General features: G+C 46.3%; 1 protein-coding gene across 1 annotated transcript; it reads right to left on the reverse strand.

Annotated features, from left to right (window-relative positions):
- Nucleotides 1-4569: 4569 nt before the first annotated feature.
- LRP11 (LDL receptor related protein 11) lies at nt 4570-24176 on the reverse strand (the record flags this gene model as incomplete). Its single annotated transcript, XM_082306292.1, has 7 exons — nt 4570-4724; nt 5003-5104; nt 11091-11303; nt 12063-12188; nt 14288-14429; nt 18325-18485; nt 23654-24176. 7 exons carry the CDS (start codon nt 24174-24176, stop codon nt 4570-4572), a joined length of 1422 nt encoding a protein of 473 aa, XP_082162418.1.
- Between the last annotated feature and the right edge of the window lie 1170 nt (nt 24177-25346).

Genomic DNA, 25346 nt, shown 5'->3' on the forward strand with positions numbered 1-25346 from the left:
AGGATGCTCTCAAAGGCCTCTGGTCAGGGAAATGGGTGATTCGGAGCATCTGCTTAGACCAATGCTCTGATCAGAGCTCTGGAGAAGCTCGTCTCCTCTGGCTGTACAGGCAGCCTTGGGAAAGTCTTCTCTCCTGCATGGAATTAGCCTTCAGGGATGCTTTCCCCGTAGTCCCAAATTTCCTTTGTGCTGCCTGCTTTCAAGTCCTTTCCAGTCCTGCACCCATTCAAGTTTCCTCCTCCCTCTAGATCTATGTTGTTCAGTCATTTGTTTTGAATGTAGATGTCTTAAATGCATCTCTCTTTGTGCATTAGGATCTGGTAGTTGTGAAGAGCTATGTTAAAATTTCTTGCTCTGCCCTTTTTAAAACAGGATTAAATGTTTCTGTTGGCCGAGCAGCTGATGGCATCCTTGCAAGCTGTGACCCTCAAGCCTTCACAGCCTTGTCTGTTTTTTCTCAGCCTGCTCAAAAGACATTTTTCATTGATTTATGAGTGGTTTACGACTATCAGCCAGGAGCCTTGCAAATGCAAAAATTAAAATTCTAGCAGGTATCTTAAAAAACTTGTTTCTGAACGGGCTTCTTGTCCTGATTTCAGTCCTTCTAGACTCCTCTTTGTGTTTCAGAGCTCCGGTGCAGAGCGCAGTGCTCAGCAAGTGTTTCTGTTGTCGCACAAATGTATTTGTAGCCTTACATTCTCACTTTCTGACTTGTTTTGTGTAACTATGAGTTGAAAAATATATAGCAAAGTTACTTCTACATATTTTTTTCCCTCTAAATATTCCCTGTTTATAGCACATTTCTCTTGTCTTACTCGGGTCAAGCTGATTCTTTCATGGGCTCTTCTCTTCCATACTATTTATTACGTGTTTATTGCCTCTGTCTGGTCTTTATGTCCATCAGCTCTCTCTGAATCTTTTCTAGCTTTTCACTTTGCTTTTACTCTTTTAGCTTTTGCCATTAGAAACCGAAAAATCCCAATTCCTGATGCTCATGAAAGCAGCAAGCGTAGACCTCAGTGATGCCTGACTGTGACTCCTGCTGGGGCTCACTAGAAAGGCTGGCTCTGGGCTCTGGGGTGGCCCATTGCTGCTGCTGTTGGTTCCTGCCTCTGACTCGCTCTCTGGGGTTTGGGTTTGCAACTCTTACGCTTTATCTAGGATTTAAAAAGCAAATGGAGCATCGCACTGACCTACTTCAGCCTTTTTGTTTTGCAAATGTGCTTTTGGAGCTGCCCCTGCTATAATCCTGCAGTGCTATGGAAAGACTACGGCGGGGATGTGCAGGCTGGGATCCCCTGCACAAGCGGGCAGCAAGCAGCCCACGTTACGGAAAAAAACTGACTTTGAATTATGGATAAAACTCAGGTAAGTATTGCTTGTTACTTTGAGATAATTTGTACCCTTAAGTGTACGTAAGTTGGTCTGAATGGCAGAACTACTGAAAATATAGAAAGTGGTCTAACTGGAATACATATCTTGATCAACATTAAAATACACTGACAAAACAAATTGCAATGACCTCTTCTAATACACAGAGGAGTAATATCCACAGGTCTATGCTATCAGAGCAATCAGTATACTCTGCTTATCTGTCTATAGCATGCTGGTAGCAAAAACAGGTGGACTGAGCCTATTCCCAGATGTGTCAATAGGCACACGTCACTGTTTCGGACAGGAAAACCAGATCTGACAGACCTCAAATAAACAGGGATGATTTTCACACAGAATATCTGCCTTCTGCTGCAGGATAAACACTGTATACAACTCCCCAGCTCCTGAAGTTTGCATGAGAAGCCATGAAAGCAGTTAGCAATTGCAACCATGAAGGCGGGGTAGAAGCGGCGCCTGCTCCGAGCGCCCCTTTCCCATCGGAGAGAGAGCCCCCACCTTGGGAGCGGCTGGGAGGGGGCTACAGAAGGGGCGTCAGCAGGAGGCGAGGGCCGGGAGCAGCCTGGGGAGGAGGGGGCAGCACCCCCAGCACGCCAACACGGGTGTCTCGCCACAGCTTGTTCTGCTACTGCTCAGATGTGCTCTGGCTCAGTAGTTCAGTATCACTTATTTAAAGTCAAATAGCATGAAAGGTATTAAATGAAAACACATGTTATTGAGACCAGTGTGTATTAATTGCAGGAGCTGCCAAGCCAATCCGTTATTTTGCTAACTTTGTCTTGCTCTTCATCTAGCAGACGATGCCCAGGCTTTCTGGTAAGGAGCAAACTTTTTTTTAATTTCGGTCCAGCTGTGGAGTTTGCAATTACTCGAGAAGTAACGGGCCTCAGGCTGGTGGTCTGCACAGCAGCAACTGTCGCCATCTCCCCTCCTAGAAAGAAGAGTCCCTGGGAAGACTGGCAACTATAACATCGCGACAGCTAAATCCTGTGCTGCGCTTGCTGTCTGCTGCTCTCGCTCTAGCTCTGCTTGGAGGTGTTTATTCTTGGCTGTCGTACGCGAAATGCGCGGAGGTTGATTCCACTCGCAGCAGCACAGCAACAAAGCCTGCTGGCGGGTAAAGCCACGGGAAAGCTGAGCAGCTTCTCGCGCCACGGCTGTACTGGCTGGCTTCTGCTCCGGGCGGGATCTCGCTGTCGTCCTGCCCGGACAAACAAAACCAAACCTTTCGGTTCTCCTGCTGGCTGCGTGCCGGAGCAATAGGTTTTGGTAATAGGAGCACTATAGGCACAGTGAGAAAAGACTACTCTTCTTGCTGCTATGGGAAGATGGTGAAGGAGAATTAGATATTTAGTTAAAACCCCAAACGAATTTCAATGATGAGAAATAATACCCCAACCAGATGAGCATCTTTCCTAGAAGGCTGTATTTAACATGTGGTCTTTTGGGTCTTGTGCTACTTGCCGTGCCTGCTGTAGGCGGGGGTGGAAGAGAGGCTGCGCTCCCAAGTTAGAAATGGGCAGCATCAGCAGAAGGTCTCCTGGACCCGACGTAACGCTGAAGTACAAGCAACCAGACTTTGCCTAAGGTGGCAGGAGGGCTCTGAGCAGGGAGCACTGGCAAGGGGGTTCCACGGGCGGCTGGCACAGCCAGCTCTGCGACCGCGGTCCTGTGCAGCTCCCGCGCTGCTTGGGAGACAGGTCGTGGAGGCAGACGCCCTGTTCTTCTCAGTCTTCCTACAACAAAGCATCTCAACAGCTCCCCCCACCATAGATGTTCCAGCTTCTTTCAAGGCTGTTTCACAGAGAGGAGAAATGTACTTCTGTCTGCTCTCATGCTATGGTCTCATAGCACAAAATTTAGGTGGTAGCTGAAAATAAAGGCAATGCAAGAAATATAAGAATAAAATAGGTTTATTAGAGCTATTTTACATAAAGTAATCAAGACCGAGCAACTCGAAGAACTATTTGTATACCATGGCAATATTCTTGCTGACTCGAAGTTACTGAAGTACAAAAGACGACATACAAAAAGATGCATGCCTCATTTGCCTCTGGTTTTATTGGGACCTGTGATGAACGTGACATCCTTAGACAGTCAAACAAGATAGACAGCACGGTGTGTATATATATATGTATATATAACATGTACTGTACACATTTTACTGTTAACACATCTGAAGTTCACTCACATATCAATTACTTGCTCTAATTCTACGAGAATTTTGCTGGGGTGAGGGCAGGTCGCCGAAGCTTTCAGGCTTTGCAGGGAGCTATGGGATAACCAGCAGGAATCCTGCACTCCGGCGTCTCAGGTAAAAGCCGCTGCGTGCTGCTCTCTCACGCTGTGGAGGGTGTCGAGCTAGGGGTGGAAAAGGCTGAACAAGCCCTGGGCTCCGGGAGAGACATAGCTCTGGGATCGCCCATGACTGCTGTCGAGCACTGGTAAGTCCAAACTCATCCGCTGAGGACTTGTATTTTTTCATTTTAGCATTTAGTAAGCATGACTCTCTGTTAGCTGCGCAGAGGTTTAAACTACGAATGAAAAAAGATGCTTTGTTCCTTAAATCCCAAATTCCATTACAAAAGCTGGTGCTTAGATAGCAATTGCTTTTAATTAACAAAGCAAGACAAATTCTTTAATGAAAATACTCCCAGTGCATCAGGTGGAAAGTACACAAATCAGTCTCTGCTGGACAGTGAAGTAACGCGTTGGTCTGGAGCGTCCCGGTCCCCAGAGCGCAGCGCAGCGGTGGCAGCAGTGAGAAGAGCAGGGTGGCACAGGCTTCCCCCTACGCCTTGGCCAGCGCGGCCGGGGCGGCTGGGCCCTGGCTGCTCCAGCGCCCGGGCGCCGGGGCACGCTCTGCTGCGGCCCCAACCCCGACGGCTGCGGGAAGGGCAAGGGCACCCCGCATCCAGTTTGGGGTGTCCCCACCTTGCCGTGTCTTCTGCACAAGAGCCAGCTGGAGCTGCTCTCCGGAGCCTGAGCGCTTCTTATTTTCTGAGCACGGGCATCTGCCCACTTTTTTATTTTATCACTGAAGGGGAAGAACATGTTCCTCATCTCGTAGGCTTCTTCTACACTTGAAACTTAACTAAAGGTTTTGGTCCTTTCATAGAGGCAGAGGTTCGTGGACACAGGAGAAAGGGGAGAAAACAACTGACCTAAATCCGATTTTTAGAGATACATCCCATTGATGAGGTAATCGGACTCTTCAGACGTAATGGGCCGAGCTTTTTTAAGCTTCTGTCTCACTAAACGCAGTCTGCAAGCAACCATAAGCAGCAGTAAAGCAGTGATGGCCAAGCCTAAGGCTAAGGGTAACACAGCACCTACAACCGAGGTTAAGAGAAATTACACTTTATTTAATACAGCAAGAAACCCGTAGAGAAAACCTGACATTTTTCTTTAAAAATACAGCTAGTCTATCACTTAGATGCTAATATCTGGAGCAACTCATGCTGAGAAACTAAACTGTATGATCACACAAGTTAGTAACAGTTCAGAATATGGAAATACATTATCCAGTTCTTGAAAATGGTATCTGGGTCTATAGCACCTGGCCGAAAAACAAACATGATTCAAAATGAATCCACATGGTCGGTCTTACCTGTTTCTGGGACTGGACGACCACCTCCAAGCTGATCTCTCTTTGGCACAATTATGCCATTCCCATTTTTATCATCTGTTCTTTTCCCTGAGGAACTGTTATCTGCACAAAGTCAAGCAAGATAAATGAATATTACAGCTCAGTCACTCAGGAAGGCTTATCTACAGGACACTAGAATTAAATAACGTGAAAGCGCTTAAGTTTAATAAAAACAGTTCAAGAACTTCTGACTCCTATCGTATAACTTGAATTTTTGAAATAATTTGAAACTAAAGCTAAAATGTAAATGCAATTTTGCATCGCAAACCACAGTGCATCTCAAACAAACCCAAGTGGGCCATTTTTCCACTAAAAAGCAGACAGACGTAAATTCTCTTTTACGAACTTCCATAATGGGGTATAGACCCATCTGACCTAAAACATTATGAAAGCAGTTATATATAGGTGAAAATGAGGCCATTTCAAGTTATGTTGATCTCTACCCTTGGAACTTGTAAAGCAGGAAAAGCACAGGTTGGCTACACAAATTAAAAAAAAAAAAATTACAAAATTTTGCCTGTTACCTGACACATAGAGGTGCAGAACTTATGTACTTGGAAAACATAAAAATACGTGGGGAAAACATTTCAAGGAGGATGACTTGTAGTCGCTTCAGCTTTGTGTAGTAGAGAAGATGGAGCAGAGCATTGTAACTACACGAGAAGAGCCAAGGCATAGTTTGCTGCCAAGAAGCATTCGTCTTGGGAGGGGAGGCGGCTGCAGTTGTGCTTCCCGGGAGCAAAGAGGAACTCGGCTGGGACTCCCGCCTCGGGACCTCCCACTGAAGTCCTACTCCGATAGCTATGGGGACACTTCGTGTAAGAGTGACAGCTTAATCCACCAACACAGCCTCGCAAAAATCAGAAATACGCTTATGTTTTTAACTGTAATGACTGGTTTTTTACTGATAAATATTGAAGGGCACTTTGTGCTGTGATGTATTTGCTGGCAGCCCTTGGAACTGTGACAATGCCTGTGGAAACATACTATGCTACAAGATCTGCAACGTATGAACGTGAAATGCTGTAATTGGAATTACATACAGTGGTGGGCGTTAGGGAAGTGTTTAAGTCAATTAGCTTGGAGCATGACCCACGCGTAACTCCCACCCGCCACCACCAGCTCCGAAGCGCTGCCGAACGCGTCCCTGTCAGTGGCAGCAGCAAATACACGCAACCGTTAATTAAAGCTCAAATTGTTGCATCGATACTGGCGTGAGGTTAGTGCTAATGTCCCCACTCAGGGCACAACACAGCCTCCCGGGCTCTGGCTTTATTGCCCTGCCATTACCGCTAGGGCTGCATAAACCCTAACTTCCCCTGCCAGGAAATGCCTTACAGACAAGCCGCAGCCCTCCCCCTCATCCAGGCTCCTTAAGTTGTTCTGGCGTGTAAACGGGACCTAAAGAAATCCTAAGTGTAAACTGTACTGGCTTTAAGGCACCTGTATGGCATCAGAGCTGTGCAAAATAACCTGAATGTAACTGAGACCAAAACCAGCAGCTGTTTTCTGCTTCTGTCTTCCCTAAATGAAATTAAATGAGTACTTGTCTTTATTTTGGAAATACCCAGAAGACGTCGGCTTTTCTTAAAGCTGCTCCAGCCTGTATGACAAGGCTACATCTGAATGCCTGTTTTATAAATTTGTTTCCCTGCCATTTCAGTAAAGGGAATATTTAAGTCAACTGCTTGTAAAGACATTTGGCAAATATATCTGGAGAGAAGTTTAGCAGGAAAATTTTGGAAGGGCAGAAGAATAACAGAATCCTGTCAATAAAGCTTGTAGGGTTTTAAGACTTGTGGCTGTTCTTACAGGACTGGAGGGGCTATCAGAGTCAGTGCTGCTCAACGTCTTATCTGTTATCAACTAGAAACTAAGAGAGATTTCCCCAAACAGGTTTAGGAGCCTGACATAAAGCATGTTATGTGGGTTTTGTTTCGTTTTCACCTTCTCTTCATTTTCTAGTCCGTGCCTAAGACATTGCAATTTATAGCCCTTTCCAGTTAGCCTAAATTAGAGATCTAGGTTATGGCTACTGCTGTCAATGCCTCCGCAGCAAAAACCTGACTAAGGCTTGGGCACTCAGTCAAACGTTGTAATCCCAGCCCTGAACCGTACTGCACAACAGCTGGCACGGGCAGCCTGGGGAGAGGCAGAGACCCTCTGCCAGGGGAATGCAAAGCTGTTATGGTGATTTATACACTTGACTCGGCTACGCTGGGGAGTGCAAGTCTTCAGGCTGCTTGTGAATTCAACCTGTCTGCATGACCATGTTTGCTAGACTGGCTATTGCTGCTTAGAAACCAGCCCGCTGCTCACTCCAGCGTGCTTTGCTGCAACTACAGTTTTGCTGTATTCATTTACAAGGGCAGCAGTGCCAGCACATGCAGCTGGGCTTGAGAGCTTCCCTGGAAAAGGATGCCGGGGCGCTTCCGAGGCAGCCATGCAGAAACGCTGCGCTGGCCTTTGGCGGAGATGCAGTCTGGGTTACTTCGCTATGGAGGTATGTCTGCAAAGGGAAAGGGCTCCTCTATTGACATCAAATGCCTCTTCCTGCATCCGCGCCCAGCTACGGGAGAAAATGTTTGGCCTTCCAGCTTGGGCAAAAGTGAACCATGAGTCTGCTGCGGAAGACTCCCCGCCTGAGTGCCTGAGGAGGTTCTCTCTAAGTTGGGCTTGGTGTTCCCCTGGAGTCACCTGCTGTAGAGGAATCCCACTGGAAAGGCAGCAGTGTGGAACAAGATTCAGCCATTGCCAACAATGACTGACTTTTGGGTTTGTTTTTTGGGTTTTTTTCCCCCTCTTTACTGTGAATAGATCCCCTGCTAGGTCAGGTAGAAGTTTTAAACAGTCCTTACCTCGGACTTGCATATTTTCATACTTAAGCGTAAAGCCTTAAAAAGCTTATATCAAGTCAGAGCCAAGCATGAGGGGCTACCGGAGTAAAGAAAGCAGGTTAAGGGAAACTGGGAACAGAGAAACTATTAGGGGAAATGGATTCTGGGACAAATTTCCCCTAGTATCACCCTCGTAGGCAGAAAGCTCATATTCCGGCTGCAAGGAACTATCCCACAGCCCAAAACATTATAGCTTAGCCCAGCTCCTTTTAAAATAGAGAAAAGATAAATATGGTGGTACTTGACAAGGAGGTCCCTTTACTGGACATCTTTATTGGATGCTCAGAGATGAAAGCCGCTTATGGGGCGGCAGAGTAGCAGAAGGGACCTGTCTTTATTGGTACTGTAACCACCACTGTAATAAAAACAAATGCAAAGAAGAAAACAAAGCAACTGCCCAGTCCTGCAACTTCTTGGGAAAAACTTCTGTTCTTTAACAGCTGAAAGCTCCTGTATCATCACGTCTAGCAGCCACCTGGAATGTGCCACGTGCTGTCTCTGCTAGGTAAATTACCCTTAATATTAACACCTTCTCTTGCTCCGCCTTGCAGTCACTGGATCTAAGAGCATCCCATTTTCCTTCCTGGCTTGTATTTCCATGATGATCTGCAAATGCCAACTAAGAAATAAGACAAACATAGCCCTGAATGGAGCGCTCTCAAGTGAAAAGCCGGAACCTGTGCTGCCGCTGTAAAGCCATAGCCCTTAATATGTATCTTAAGTACACAGCTTTTCACCATGTTGACATTAAAATCATTAAAGCTTATTTTTGAAATTTATTTATAATAGTGTATCAGGAGCCTGGATGCTTGCAAAGTCAACTCTAGGCTAACAAGCAACATTATTGTCTTGGTCCAACAAAGACCTTGCCAGTGCGACTGGGAGGCACAGGTTCTGCCTTGGCACCAGCAGCGGGTCCGGCACTGTCTCAGGAGACAGTCCATCCCAGAACAGGGTTTCTGCCAGTGGAATTGCTGAAATTTTGAGGCGGATGGTATGCAATTATTGCTCTCCTGAACACTTTTCCAGACGGGCTTCATGGAGCTGCTCCAGTGTTTCTGTGTCTCTCATTTTTGTAGCACCTCATTTGGTCTGTAACCTCCTTGAGATGGCAGTGATGGAGAGAAACCTAATTAATGGATCTGGGTGGTTTTTTAGGAATAGCCTAGATGCCTGTCTCCTCAACTCCATACAGACTGTGGTGCTTGCCAGTGGGGCAGGACTTGAACCTCTCTGGGCCCCTGGGGAATCATTAACGTCCAGCATGTGACGCCTGTGGAGTTTCAGTGTCTGCATGAGAAGACAGCAACTCGGAGCAGATTTTGGCAGCTGCCCTTTGGACCCAGGCACCTAGCACCTCTTCATGTCCCACCACACGCACCCTCTTTGGAACTGATCCACAGTTTAAAAACTTGCTGAGCTGTTTGCTGCTTTTCTGGTTAAAAGTATTGGGCTCCTGGATCAGTAAGGACTGGGTCCTTCTGTTCTACAAGGAAATACTTAAGTATCATTTAACTGAAATTAAATTCTGACTGAGCCTTGTCAAAAGAGCAATGTTGAAGCCACAAGAATTAAAAACGGATGTGGTCAGCTGGAAATCTTGCCTGTTTAAAATTAAAAAGATTACAACAGCTTCTGGTACTACACTAATCACTGAAGCCGTCACATTTTTTGATTTTATAATATTTTTTTTCTTTTACTGTCTACTGCTATGCAAAAGGCTACCTTGAGAGCAAAAATGGTGCAAGTAAGTTACTGTGCAACAGGTAAACACAGAAAATGACTACGCAAAAGTGCCATGCTTTTCCATGCACTTCCAATTATAACCTCTGATTATAGGCTGCCGAAGCTGGTGACCCCAATTCTGGTTTTTCTTCTGGATTCACAAGCCCAATGGTTTTTGAGACCTACTTAGCAGCTGACTTTCCATTGGGTCCTCCAGTGCCCTTTGGCAATTTGATGTTTAGTTTGGGTAGCCCCGTATTAGGTGTCACTCAGGACTACAAGTGAGAAGGGTTTGGGGCAGACTTCAGAATTTTAAGTCATTCCAATAAGGAGCACCAGTCATCTACGCTGCCAGAAAAGGGGGAAACATTTGAGAGAGGATTTTGCTATCAGTTCCTACACATTCACTGAGGCAGTCAAATTCTTCCACAACGTTGTTTTTGCTCCCGTTGTGGTCACAACAGATGAAATATAAGCATCTGAAGAAACATCAAAGTGCCAACCAGGGAAGTGCCCTTCAAGCGAGTCAGGAGCAGAGGGCACTAGTCACTGCTCTGTTCTAATAAGAAAATAAAGCTGTTTATCATCAGCTGCACCTCGGGCAGCAAGAATCAGTCTGAACTCTGATGAAATAAAAGTGGGAGGTCTCACACTCATTTTAGGCTCTGTGCACGCAGCTTTGCTTTCATTCAAGTCCCATTTCAGGTCATTTTAATTCACCAGCAAGAACCATTTTCATTTTAATTCACCAGCAAGAACCATTTTCATTGCAGCTTCTGCAGTTTCACCAAGGCAAGGGTTGGTGACTCTACCTGTAACATCACTGCACGCTGACTCACAACAGGCTTGCAGCCACTGCAGAGAGTACTACTGGGGACCTGGGCTTGCTTGTTACCAAAGACTGAGCCTTCTCTATAGTGAGAAAAGATTTCTCCTACCCTGAAGACACACTTCAGAAAAAAGGTGCCCATAATAATCAAGATATTACTTCGGGGGGGAAAAAAAGTCATCAGTTAGCACCAGGAGAGATGCAATTACTCTTACCCAAGTTGAACAGTACTTTGTTATGTTCTCCTGAAGGTGCCCCCCTACAGATTTAAAGAGCCTTATACATCAGCTTACACAGCTGAACCTGTGGCAGAATTTGTATTTAGCTCACTGCACGTTTTGTTCCTTAAGACTGTATTCTTTTCTTAACATTTCTACATTTTAACTTTCTTTTTGCACCTGGTAAGAACCAGACTTGACTTTATAAAGCAATACCTAGTTGTAACTTAATTATTACAAGCTTCTTTTGCATTTTGTCCATTTGCAAATTTTTACTCTTAGCCAGGCACCAAAAGACAATTTAATTAAATTTAAGGTGCAAGACATTTTCTTCCTCGAGAGAGAAAGATTTATTGAAACTGGTTCATTTTAATTCTTACCTGGCACAAACCCACTGATTTGTTTCTTTAGTCCCTGAGAAAGCGATTGGTTAGATGTGTCTGCATCCACGGAAAGCAGCGGTTGATTTCTGGCAGTGGCTTTCAGGGTGTTTTCTGCAGAGAGGTTTTCATCTGTGTTTTCTGTCAGACCTACAGTCCTTTGCTGGGTAGTGCCAAGAGCTGCGTGCGTCACCGTCTTCCGGCCCGGGCTGACTGTGTCAACAGAAACAAAAAATTTTTATATAGAATTGAAGGGAATGGGAGTGTTCTGGTAGAAGCCCCTGCAATATGGGCCTTGGGGTAGGCTAAACAAGCTCATCAGGTTCAGACATATGATGAAATATGAGTTCCAGATACATAGCAAGTTAACAATTGCCCACTGTCCATTCTTAAGCAAGAGTATACACATAAACCCTAAAGTGAAATCCAGCAACTGAAACATCAATGAAAGAGTGGTTAGCCATCGTGCCAATTCACCTGCTGACGATTTTTGTTCACTTAGCTAAGGATGGGCACATACTGAGGATGACTAATGAAAGCGGACAGAACGATGGTGAATCAACTGGTTCCCCTCCGTGCTCCCGTTTCCAGTGTTTCAGATTCTTGCAAGGTGCGTAACTGCACTCTGAAGCATGCCTCTGCGACACCCTTTCAGACCAAGACCAGGGTCCGTGTTTCCAGAATCATCACGCAAGTAAAGAACTCATCTTTTAAATGTTGAGAACTTTCAAAATCAGTCACCTGGGGACCTTTGACAGCTGTGATATGCTTTGAAGAAAAGGGAGTTAATTTCTGAGCGTCTACTGTCTGCGGACGTTAAACCTTCCCGTGTGCTATTTCCAGTGAAAGGCTCTACGGCGGGCGCAAGCTGCTTGCTCACGGGGAGAGAGGCCACTGTAGGGGCATCATTCCCCTTCGGTCATTCAGGCTGCCGTTACTTTCACAATCTACTCTCTGGCCCAACGCACTTACAGTTCTGGCAGAAAGTTTCATCCGATCCATCAGGGCACTGCCTCACGCCATCGCAAGCAAACGTGATGTCAATGCAGCAGCCATCATCGCACGTAAACTGGTAGCGAGAGCAAAACCTGACACAGGCTGTTGAGAAACAGTTCCCAAATTACCAAAAGAGAAATCCAAGCACTAAATACTGAGTCAGTGACTCAAAGCTGCAGCACCAAGGGAAAAGCAAAATCACACTATGTCAGGAAGGACCACAAACAAGGCAGAAAGTTCAAGGAAGGCCAGGCTCAGCTATATAACGCTATATTGACACAGAAGCCAATATAGCTAATAGCTGTTCCTGGCACCCTCATCACTATTCTGGCAATCTCTTTACTACAGGAATACTCAACCTGGAGGCTGTTGCACCTTACACCTTGTGCAGCACCCCTACAGCACTTTAAACTCTACTGGCCTAACCTGAAAGGAGATCTTCCCAGGCTTAAAAGACCCAGGACAGTCCTGAAAATAAATAAATGAAATCTCTATGGCTGTAACTGCATCTCTCCAGCACATAATTCCTACTACCTACCCATTCTGTACTTCTGACAATATCTTATTTTACATGCACACATATGGACTATATGGGACCTTTTATGACATGTTTTCTGCAACCTAATTAAAATACTAAAAGAACGATCATCATTTATTTACATCAGCAATGTAAATCCAATACAGCACATGCCAGAACAGGACTAAGCACAAGGTCTCACAAGTGACCTTCACCAGAAAAAAACGATTGCTGCCTGCTTTAATATTTAGATTCCCCTGGAAATGGAGAGTGTCCCTGGACATTTCATTATGCATACTCAAAGCTTTCCTGAAACCCAGTCTGACCTTGTAATTGTCAAGTGTTTACATCTGTGCTTTTGTCTTTTCAACAGCAGTGTAGTTCATGCTCTGTAAAGCACTATCAAATTCAGTGTTTGGTTAATGTTGTAACAGCAAATCGATTTGCATAAGGAAATCACAACCTTCGGTGGTTATCCTGCTATGGTCCAAAAAGCTGTGCAATGCTAAGGAAAGTATGGCAGGAACACAGGTGCTTATTTAAAACCCCTAAAATCATACTTAAAAAATGCATCTCCTAAACTTCAGCACTAATAATAGCACCGGTTTTGCATGCATTACGGCACCGTGGACTCGTTTAACTATAGCAGTAGCACTTGAATTGCAAATGGACTTGGGGAATTAGAAGAAGAAAAAAGGCAGCAAATCCTCTACCTGCTCCACCCAAAAGACAACACAGATACCCACAGCAGCAAATAAATAAAGCAGCAAACGTCTCTGGCTGCTTTACCTGAACTAAACATTAATGAATACAACTCTATCATCCATTACTGGAATACAGGCATTACTAAAAAGACTCATAACAGGTTTTTTGTAATACCAGTTTATTGCCACTGGGACTACCTTCTCACATAGGGATACCGCACTGGTGCAGAGCAAAGTTTTTACTGGTTCAGCTGAACATCGTCATGATGCTAGTTTAACCTTTACTTCGTGCCAGAGCAGCAGATCTCTATTAGCAACTTGCTAACTACAATGTAATTAGAAGTTATTACATTAAAGAGTGCAGAATTGACAGCCCCTGAAATCTAACTTACTTTCTACCTTTCATGCTTTTTACATGTTTCTCGAGCTCAGAGTTCAAAATGATGGGTCAATCCCAGTTTCAGTTTCCCCAGTAACATAAGGCTTCGATAATGACCATTACACAGAAAAGCTTAAACGCATGAAAACAAGAAACCGTCCCATCTTTTAGACTACAGACACAGGCCAATATTATTATTAGTTTGTGTGTCACACCTACTATTAACCGCTTTTAACTGGGTCTTCCCTATAGCATGAGCCTTGTCACGTTCCACGCACCGTCTGACTATACAATGAACTGTTACGATGTGCCTGATAAATATGCCAGCATTTCGTTTTTCCAACCCTGCATGCTTATTAGCAAGAGAAGGCCGAACTTTTAAGTGCTTGAAGGTATTATTGCTCTAACAAAACAAGTGATGCTTCCTTCCTGAGTTTGAAACAGCAATTCAAAACTGAAAGAGACGTCCTTATGTAATGAATAAGGGCAAAATAATGCACTAGAAACGGAGAATAAGATTTCTGCCTCTGTAGGACCCTTGCTCTGAACGTCATACCCCGAGTGTCACATACACAGGCAATGGCTCCAGTCATTTTCTCACCTGCTGCAGAATGAACCATGGGCAGAACGGTCACAGAGACGTTGTCAGAGCTCCGCTGACCTGCTGTGTCTGTCACAGTTAGCTGGAAAATATACCCGCCTTCCTGGAGGTGAGAGAGTTTCAGTGTTCCGGGCTGTGGTACCTGATTAAAGAAACACAGCGGGGGGAAAAAAAAAGGTATAAAGGTATAAGCCAGCCCAATCAAACATGTGTATCAACCTGTAATGTTTTGGTCTTTTTTTTTGCATCCATTTGTAAAAATAAACATGCTGGACGTTTACGTACTGTTTTTCATGGTACACTCAATTACCTGGAGCTGCGGATCTTAGCACTGGAGAATAAACAGAACCATAAATTTAACTCAATTTTTCAGTAGTTAGAAATGTAGTTTTAGAGGGTAGGCAGTAAAATATTTTGCTCTCTGTCGAGTTAGTCTTTAGACAATATACATGTATTCACAGAAGTTACTTTTGCTATACATTGATTTATGATAAGGTGACTGATAGCATTGCTTTATTAATAAGACTGCCCACCTCTGTCCAGTATGGCATGTAATGTAGTCACTGGCAACTTTTACAAATTGCCAGACTGAATTTTTCCATGCCCCACACTGAATGTCCATGCCTGGCTCTGAACCGCAAATAAGTTCATCTATAGTGAGTGACCTAAACATTAGGTTTCAAAAAGTCATGTGAGAGAGGAAGAGATATAAACAATTTCAATTGGATTAGGTCATTTAAAAAATAGTAAAATAACTTATTTTATGATCATTTAAAACAGGTGCCAAACTGGCATTACTAGTACAATGGTCATTTAGAAATAAGTTTGTATAAAACGAGTATGGTGCCTGTAGCAAATGCTGAACTTTTCCTAACCTTGTGACAACTACTAGTCACAAAGAACTCCAGCTGTCTGAGAATTCAGTAACACATACTTCAGTAACTACAAAGACGCTCTACAGGTTTATTGGACATGTAGTATATTTTTACAAATGAAGCACACAGGGCTATCTTTATAAGTAACTGAAAGGTACCTTAAAAGCCTCTGTGACTATCTTTAGTATTAAAACCAAAATTCAGTAAAGACCTTAGGTTTTGCTTATTTAAAGTTGGTTTTCACACCTAAAAGAGAACAGGAATTTTCAATAAATATAATAATAGAGTCCTAGACCTAGCTTTATAGCAGGGTGTATTGATAAATTAATTTTTCTCACCTGGTAAGTGAATTTCCTAACTGAAATTTCTTTCCTTTTCTTGTTTATCTGAATGCACTCAGTTATCTGATCTTGCTGTTGATTACTCCTGATGGAGTATATGACACCTTAGAATTTTATTCTTTATTTTATTACAGAAATAAATATGCTCTAAAAACCACTTGCTGCCGTTAACTGTGGCTGCTGGGAGACCAAATACAGTAGTTAAAACTCATGAGCCATGGAGTCCACCTCTCTTCTCAGTGCAGAGCCCGAGAAACACCACTGACTTCTGAATACATCGCTGCTCCTCCTGGCCACCTCTGTGCGTTCCTTTTCACCTCCGTCCTGCCCTGAAGAATGCCCAACTGCACCTGCTTTCTTATGAACTTTGGCTCAAACCAGACAGTAGATTTCCAGATAACAAGCATTTAAAAAGCCCAAGAATTGCCTGCAAGCGTCACAGAGTTGCGCAGCTACAGCATGTGGGCAGCAATCTGAGAAGCACATTATCTAAGAAGCAATAATCAGTCACAATAGAAAAAAAATTTCCACTGGCTTCCTTCTACAATATGATAAGATCTCTTTATAGCAGTCCTTCCCCCTCCTGCGCCTTCTATTTATTCTTCGGTACATAAGTGTAGTGCAACAGCTGCCTTTTATCTTATTCAAACACAGCCCCATTCTCCCTCGTAGCTAGGGATTCATATATAGCTCTCTAGGAACAGACGATATGAAATCCAGTAACTTCAGGATAGCAACTAAAGTACTAAAGATAGCAACTGAAGATTGTACGAATAATCACAATTACTAATTCAACTCTAAAAATTAAATTATCGTGGATAATCATCAGGGTACACATCTGTGAGAGAAAACCCTGCCCATCTGAACACAATGGAAAAGTATCTATCTAAACATAAACCTGTGTCAAGATTGTTTTCATTTATCAAATAGAAAGAAATCACCAAGATTAATGTTCATTTTGCAGGTTTACATAGATATAAGACTCGTCTCCATTTTATGGAGTGCCTCTGAGTAAAAGTAAAAACATGAACTTTAAATTTTTTAATTAACTTCTAATTTTTGTGTTACTCTAGATATATTACTACACCAGAGACAAATTTAAAGAGTATTTGATTGCTATTTACAGAAAATAATGCTGCAAAGGGTCAGATTAATAACTCTTGATAATAAAATGTTCATTTTATCCAGATGATATCTAGCAACAATTCTTAAAGCTTCATTCAGGTCTTTTCTATGTATTATGCTGTTTGCACTCCTTATGAAAGCCTTTTGACTTTTTAACTTTCAAGCCAATAAAATAATAAATGAAGACAAACAAACACACAGTGGTCTTTGACATAGTTTCAAATTGTGATACAGCCTCAAGTAATTCAGAACTGGCTGACTGTAGCCACTTTTCCACAGATGTGGATCTTGCAGTAGAAAACTTGCACAAGTAGGTAGCACTGGCTTAACTGATACTTTTGAATACCCTACTGTGTTTTCTGCAAGAAGTATGCTTATAAAAAATTACTTGTGCATAAATTTCAGTAACTATTCACCAGAGAAACCCAACTGTCTTCTTACGGTTCATCCAGCAGCATGTTTCCTAACCATTTTCAATTACCTACATGCTACCTACGCTGCCCTCCAGGAGACTAAGGAATAACCAATTGCTCCGTTGAGTTTTTCCATGGATGACCATTTTAGGTTTCAATGCATTTAGCCAGCTCTTTATGCTAGGCAAAACTCTGGCTTGCTCCATCCTTACAATTCCTGAGTAACTTTGCTGATATTGGTAGTTTGTCCAACTTGTCTTTGATGCTACTGAGCTGAGCAGACATAAGCAGCAACTGTCAGGTACTGCTCATGGTGGCACGGGTACACATGGCCTCTTGGGTTTTGGACTATTCCCGTTGCTCATCCTGTCCTGTTTAAACTCTTCCTAACCATCGGCAGCATCTCAGCAACAGCAAGGTCTATGGTCAACACCCCTTCCCCTTTAACATGTCTCTTCTGCTCTAGGTGGAGTCCCTACTGAGCCCTGAATATTGTGGTCTGGGAAGAAACTGTGAGTAGACTCTATGGGTTTGAGACATTTTTCCTTTCCTTTTCTGCTTCTCCTAGAGCATTCACAAAGAAGGGCAGGATGGAGAATCCCTCTCATGACGGTTAATTTTAAGTTGAAACCAAATTGCAGAGATGCACAGAAATTGTACAGATGCAATAAAACAGCATCTCAAGATATAAGGTCTATATCACACATTTCTTTGCAGTTTCTCCATAAGCACTGCCAGAAGACTGTTGGTGAAAATATCTTATCATTTTAGTAACTGACTTACTAAAGTGTCTCTAACCTGGATCACAGAAGCCGAAAACCAAGTGCAGTGAGCACACACAATGGCAAAAGAGAGCAGAGCCGAAATATGGTAGAGTATTAGCATTTACTTGTTTGCTACTGGCTGTCGCATGCCACCCTGGATACAGATGAACCGTATAAAACACTAGAAATAATCACTGGAACAATCCCCCCAGGGAGATGGTAGAGTCCCCATGAACGGAGGTTTTCAAAATGTGACTGGACAGGGCACCCGATAATCTCATCTAGGCTCCCTGACCCACAAAAGGTTGGGCCAGATGATTTTTTGAGATCCCTTCCAACCTGGGCTGCTCTACGGTTCTCGGAAATAAATGCTCAAGTTGTACAGTCATCCTAATTTTGGCACCTGGTAGCCATATCCATTTGAATATATCTAATATTTTTAGCTCTACATTTAAAACTGTGCTATAATGAACACAACGATCTGCAAATGATGGGCCATGTGCAAGGCTGCACGCGTACCTTCATTTCAACCGATGAGTCACCTTGCAGCAGCGTCCACTCGTACTGCACAATTCCATGGTCATCTGAGCTTTCTCGGCCATCCAAAAGCACCCACTCGACAGGTGACTGCAGCACAATATCTTGTCCCGCCTTGCACCGTGGAGGCTCGTCGTATTCTTCTTCCATTAAAAAAAGAGAAGGTCAGTTATTTTTCAGGGGAAGCTGAGTGATTATTTATATAAACCATGTTTTTTCTTGGTGAAGGTATTGATTCACCACTGTGCAACTTCCTGAAAGACAGGACGTGTTCATTAGTGCACACGTTGTTAAGCGAAGTAGTATCTACTTAAATTTTAGTCGACTCTTCAATATTCAGTGATGTCTTCAGGAAGTAAATGCTACATTAGGAGCACATGGCAGAGAAAACCTCTCTATGTACATGGATGTTTCACTAATACAACAGGATTCTTAGCATGTTTTTTTTTAATCTGAACTAAGGAAAATGGATTGCAATATGAATTACATACACACATATTCAGACAGCAGTTACTGCACACGTTTTATAGCAATCTGCATAACTTAATGCTCTTTTAGTCTCTTTTTATAATGCATCATTACAGGCTCACAAGTCTTACTTAACATAAGCTGGCATCCTGGTGAAGCAGTGCACAATAACATAATGATTAAAAATAATCAGAAATGGCCACCGATTTTAAGTGCCTAATTTAAGACACTCAAAGCTTGATTTTCAGAGTATTTAGGATTCGTAGCATTTTGCTATATTCAAAGTACAATTCCTTTTGATTAAAATTGTGAGTACTAAGTACTTTCGCCAATCCGACCGCAAGTTTTTCAGGCTAGACTAACAAAACCCATGGTACGTTAAGTGACGTGGCCTGTGAGAAGTGGCTTAAGTCATTTGCTCTGCAACCTTCAGGCAGTGCAGGGAAGAGAAATGGATAAAATCTGGTTCTACAAGTCAGCATTTGACAACTTTAGCCCCAAGATCGTATCTTTCTGCAGTTCCCTGCCCAAGTTCAATTCCTTCTCTGGGCATGCGATGTTCCCAGCACCCTGAAGTGCCAGGGTGCTTTCTGCTCTTGACCTCTGCAAAAGATATCCTGTAAAGGAGATGGATGTTAGGCTCAGAGCAGCAGCTACTGAACACAAGGCTGTAACTTCAATCAGCGTGGGCAGAGCTGCACCAGGGAAGAAAAGGCGCTTCCCCGCCAGTGTAGTAGGGGTTCTCCCTCGCAGGCGCTCCTCTCCAGTTTCAAGAACTCGCATCGAAGGCACCGGAGCTCGTTGGAGCAGTGGGACAATTTTTTATCACTGACCAAACAGCAAACTTTCCATTTCTTGTTTTTCTCAGAAGTAGGCAAGGCATAGAAAATTTCAAGGCAGATGCCTTAAGTTAGGAAAACATACAAAAAACCTGAAAACAGGGTCTAATAATAGAAAGTATGAAACAGTTCCTGCTCATCCAGCTGGCACAGGAAGCTTTGCCTAATTTGTATACGCTCAGTTCTCAAAACCAACTACATTTAAAAAGCAACATTTAGGTGAAAAAAAAAAAATACTCATTGTTAATAAACACCATCATTGTGGTGCCAAGGCAGCTTTTATTTGGCATATGTGAGTTACATACAGTATTCACATGATTATTTACTTTACCGGTCACTGTCAAAAAGAGACCGCCCTGGGTCTGAAACAGCACAGCCCGTCCTGCCACATCTACCTTGGAAAGTGGTTTCATGTCACCTGTCTGGTTTCAATGACTCGGCCAATGCCCTGCAGGGGCAGAGAGAGGAGCCCCACTTCCCCTGGGCCCTAAGCAATAAGGATCTTCTCTTCCCAGACTAACTTCATACTCCAGCAGCCTGAGTTGCAGTGGCAGGACCACTTCACGCTGGGGCAGGTCACATAAATTCATGCCAGCTCTTTGCTAAAGATGAGTGAGGGACCACACTCGGGCCTCTGGTCCCAAAGGACGGAGGCACCATGCCTTTGCTTGTAAGATACCAGAACATGCTCAGAAAGGTAAATCCATGGCAAATCAGCTTGTCTCTTGCCCTAGTGAAGAAAAAACTGGCCTGAGAGAGACCTGTGCCATGGGAGGAGACAGCCTCTTGAGCTAAAGACTCTTTCCACAGCATTATCCTTACAGTGAAACACCTCCAAATCTGGGGAATACATGCTTCTAAGAAGTCAGCAGAAACAAGCAGAGAGACATACTCAGGAGCCACTTATAACCACCGCTCATGGGAGTAAAGGACTATCAGCCAGAAGTTAGCAGAAAAATCAAGCTCCTAAAGCATCTTTTAACTTCCATTTCTAACGATTATTTAGATTGAGCATAAATAAGCAATATGAAACTGATCTACCAGAGCAACACTCTGAGATGCTGCAGCTGGCTGCTTTCTAGAAAAGGGGCTGCAACTTTATGAGCAACCCTTTTTCCTTAGGGGAGAACACAACAGGCTTCATTTGTTCTGCTTCCTCCATCCTTTATACAGATTTGGCCTGCCAATAATGAAGCTGCCAGCCAGCTGTCTGAATGAAGGCTTTGTTATAGAAGTTTTTTTTACTACCGATTCCTGAATTTCTTTGATATTAGTTTACCTTTGTGTTGAATCTTCCATTGCTCACCACTAGTGAGTATCACAGAAGGAAAGTCAGACATTTCTGGTGAGGCACTCAAGTCCTCTTTCTTTCTACATCAAGAATTTAAAAATTTACCTAACGAAGGCAAAAAGGATTACCTCTTCTTTCAGTATAGGCATATGAGGTTTCATTGTTAACCCAGCACAAACTGCCTGGAAGTGCAAAGTAAATCCACAGCTACACCAGCACAAACTGGGTGCAAAGTGAAGGGCTCGGATTTACACTGGAACGTTCAGTCGAGAAATTCATCCCACTGCTGACTGTTCTGGAAGTACACAGAGATGCTCTTGATCTGAAGAATATGTACCTGTCATTAACTGCTCCCAGAATTAAATAGGCAATTGGTTTTGGTTTACTGAAGATTTTTAACATAAATGAAACCACAACACGCTAGAGATCACTGTGTACTAATGCTCAGAAATATTTTGGAATTACAAATACACCGTGTTTATGGATAAATGTTGCTTTGGGATTATAGAAAAGAAAATGGTATTAGACTGAACACCACAGTACTCTTGAAAAAAAGAAGAACAGGTAAAACGTCATCCCCTCGTGCCAGGAAATCTTGAAATGCAAAGCTCTTTCCTATACTCCCTAAACTCAGTCATGGGGTGACATAAGGGAAAAGAGCTGTATCTTCATCATCCGGTGATACACTGCTGTGCAGATTAATTTTTCAATATGTAATTCAAGAATGCAGTGGTAACATAACATCAAAGAGCAAAATAACTTAATCTTAATTTTATCTCTCCTGGTCTATGTCACGGCTGACAGATGTTTGAATAAAAGTTCATCCTCCTTCATGGCTCTGCTTCAGCTCCGGTGTAATTGCATCAAGATGTCATAATCCCCTGTTTCCGACATCACCATCACCCACAAGGCAGACTTTTAAATAAAGCCAACAGGACGCAGAGCAATTTGCAGATTAGGAATTGAAATTGCCTTGCAAGCCCAGTGCTGACAGTCGCAAAAGCTGCCTAAAAGGCAAGGTGTTCAAGAATTCAAGAGGGCAAGGAATTCAAGATTGCTAATAGGTAGAGTATCATTTGAACAGTAGTATTATTTATATCGTGCCATAACTGCACTCTACATTAGGGCCAGCTTTCAATGGAATTAAGGCAGTTCAAAATGATGAAGGACATTTGAAGATATTTTCAAAGGTTTTCAAAGAAGCCTAATTCTCTGACTTCGATGCAAAATCTAGTCTTAAGCCTTCTATCTTGCAAGTGCATACAGGGTTATAAAATGCAAGTACCCAAAAGCTGCTACAGAAATAGTACTGTGGATCTAATACTTCCCCCGTTGAAAATGTCAAAATCATACCTTGGGTTTTTCGGGCATCTTACGATCATCGTTATGGCCACAGGTTCCTCCCTACAGCTCCCTAGCTTACCTGCCCATGCACTTTGCAAAAAAAATATTTAGGCATCGTAACTCCTCTAAAAACTGAGCCCCTGCTCTCTCTTATCTCCAGGGGATTCCCATCGGTGTTCCCATAAAGCAGGCAGGACTGGAGGGACCTCAAGCCGGAGGCTGCCCCTGCTGAGGGAGCAGTAACAGCAGGCGCCCGGACGCAGAGCTTCCATTCACACCACCACGCTGCTTCCTTCACCTCGCGTGCGGTGGCTAGTTCACTTAGGTCGAGATATAGCGCTGAAGAAGATGAAGAAGAGGACATTTAGGAAAGTATTGTCAACAGAAGGTAATGAAATGAAGACAAAATGAATTCAGATGCAACTGTGTAACTACGGGAGGTGGGGGAGTGCAAGTAACTTCTTTGGAACAGATGCTAGGAAACAGACTCCAAATTTAGAAATTCAGACTTGTTTTCATCTACAGCTGCTTGCTCTGGATGACGTTGTTCTTAAACACACGTCGGGGCTGAACACGCTGCTGCTTTTGGTGCGGCCCAGACCCCAGGGGCGGTTGTGTGGAGTCTCCGTGCTGCCTCTGGATGGCCGGTGAGATGTCCGTCTCCTCTTCAGCCTAGCTCTGAACTTCTTAGGCAGGAAACATTCTGAGTCAAGTCGATCAGAAACCCACTCCGGCGATAACTTTTCGGCAGCACCCCAAGGAGCAGGGCACACTCCTGCTCGGCTGCTGCGCAGACCCCTCTCAAGCGCCCGCAGCAGCGTCTGGCGCAGCGGGCACCGGCGGCTCGCGCTTTCCGGGGCGCCCAGCGGCCCCGGTTCCCGGGGACACCCCATCCGTGCGCCCGGGACACCCCATCCGTGCGCCGGGGACACCCCATCCGTGCGCCCGGGACACCCCATCCGTGCGCCGGGGACACCCCATCCGTGCGCCCGGGACACCCCATCCGTGCGCCCGGGACCTCTCCGCTGCCCCCGGGGGCGCGGGGCCCGCCACCACGCTCGTCCCACCGGCGCCCCCGGCCCCGCCCGCCCGCCCGCCGCGGCCGCCCCCCAGGCCTCTGCACCGGCCGCGGCGGCGGCGCCGGCTTCTCCCGCGCTCGCACAGCCCGCAAAGCCCTCGCTCCCTCTCCGCGCCGGCGGCAGCAAATGGCGGCGCCGCGGCGAGCGGCCCCGGCCGGGCCTGCCCGCCCCCGCCCCCGGGCCGGCTGCCGCCGCCCCCCCCGCCGCGGGGCCGCCGCTCCCCGGGCCCGGCGCCGCCCCCCCCGCGCGAAGCCATCTTGGGCCGGGCCCCGCGGCCCGGCGGCCCTTACCCGGCGGCGGGGCGAGGCCGGCGGGCCGGCGGCTGTAGGTGCTGTAGCCGCGGTGCGGGGCGAAGCGGCAGACGGGGCGGCCGCGGTGGGTGCAGTTGAAGAGGTAGCAGCCCAGCTCCGCCGCCGCCGCCGCCGCCCCCCGCGGCCGCGCGGGCCCCTGCACCACGGCCAGCGTGCAGCGCGGCTCGGCGCAGCAGGCGTCCAGGCACTGCCGCCAGCCCGCCGCGGCGGCGGGGGCCCGCAGGAAGGTGGCGCCGGCCGCGATGGAGTCCTTGGTGCGGATGATGGAGTCGGGCCTGGCGGAGAAGCTGCCGCTGCCGCCGCACCGCTCCTCGCCGCCGCCCGTCGCCGCCGCCGGCGGTCCCGGCTCCTCCTGCTGCAGCTGCCGGCGGAACTCCTCCAGCAGCGACTCCACGCCCGAGATCTGCGAGCGCAGGTCGGCCAGCGGCGCCGCGCACCGCCCGCCCGGCAGCACGGCCCGCCCGCCCAGCGCCGCCAGCAGCACCAGCACCAGCGCCGCCATGGCCCCAGGCGGCGGCGGCGGCGGCAGCGCGCAGGCGGGAGCGGGAGCGGCGGCGGCGGCGGCGGCGGCGGGAGCGGCGGGACCGGCTCCCCCCGCCGGCACCCGCGAGCGCGGCGCGGGGAGGCGCCGGCCCCGCCCGGCGGCACGAGGCGGCGCGGCGGCGCTCAGCACCCGCCGCCGCGAACAGCTCCGCCGGGCGGGGCCGCCCCGGCCACGCCCCCGCCCCCCGGCCCCGGCCCCGGCCCCGCCCCGGCGCGGAGCCCCTCGGCCGGCGGCGGGGGCCGGCGCTTCCCTGCGTTAACGCCGCCGCCTCCGCTGCCAACCGGCCGGGCGCGCGCGCTGCTCCCGAGCAAAGGCGTCACGGGAGCCTCTGCGCGCGCCGTGCGCCGCCTGCGCGAGCCCCCGGGCGGCGAGGCGACACCTGCGAGTAACCGGGGTGGGCGCGCCCTGAAAGCGCTGGTGGCGGCGCGGGGGCGAGGGAACCGGGCAGAAGGCGCGAGGCTGCGGAGGGCTCCGTCCCCGGTGGAGCGTTGCTGCGCGGGCGTTAAGGGAAAAAAAAAAGCCCAATAGCCAAAAAGGTAACGAGCAAAGTCGTGACATCTTCAGTTCCAGCAAAACGTCCCAGGTGGGATCTTAACCACCCGCGGCGGTGGAAAAGAGCCGCTCGTGCAAGTTGTTGAAGTAAAGGCTAAATGAGTTTGAGAGAAACGCTTCCAATTAAAAATCCTCAGTTTTGCATCGGTCACAACTTCTGTTTTACCATGAACTGAAGGCCTCGCTGATTCTGTGACACGAATTAACAACAACAAGACCTCCCTGAGAATCGGCGAACCTCAAAACAGCTGCCTTATTTTTTTTTTTTTTTTGGTCGGGTGAACGGAGCCTCGAAGCACTGGCATGGCACGCTGAGAGCTGTCTGCTAGCAGTAAGAAACAAACCTGCTGGCGCGTAGCGATGGTGGCGGGCTTTGCGCCGCAGGCGAAGGGGCGCTCTGTGTGTTTGTGCTTCAGTAAGGAGAGGTCACGCCGTGACTCCCTGTTTCCACGCTGGCTTCTTTCATTCTTGGCAGCGTCTTTAAGCAGAGACTCACGCATTTCTTGAGTTACTGGAAGAGTCTTAGTAGCTGCGTCAAAAAGTGATCGTTATGGCAGGGCGTTTTGAACATCCTTC

The sequence above is a fragment of the Platalea leucorodia genome (assembly GCF_965183815.1).
Source record: "Platalea leucorodia genome assembly, chromosome: 3".
Lineage (NCBI taxonomy): Eukaryota > Metazoa > Chordata > Aves > Pelecaniformes > Threskiornithidae > Platalea > Platalea leucorodia.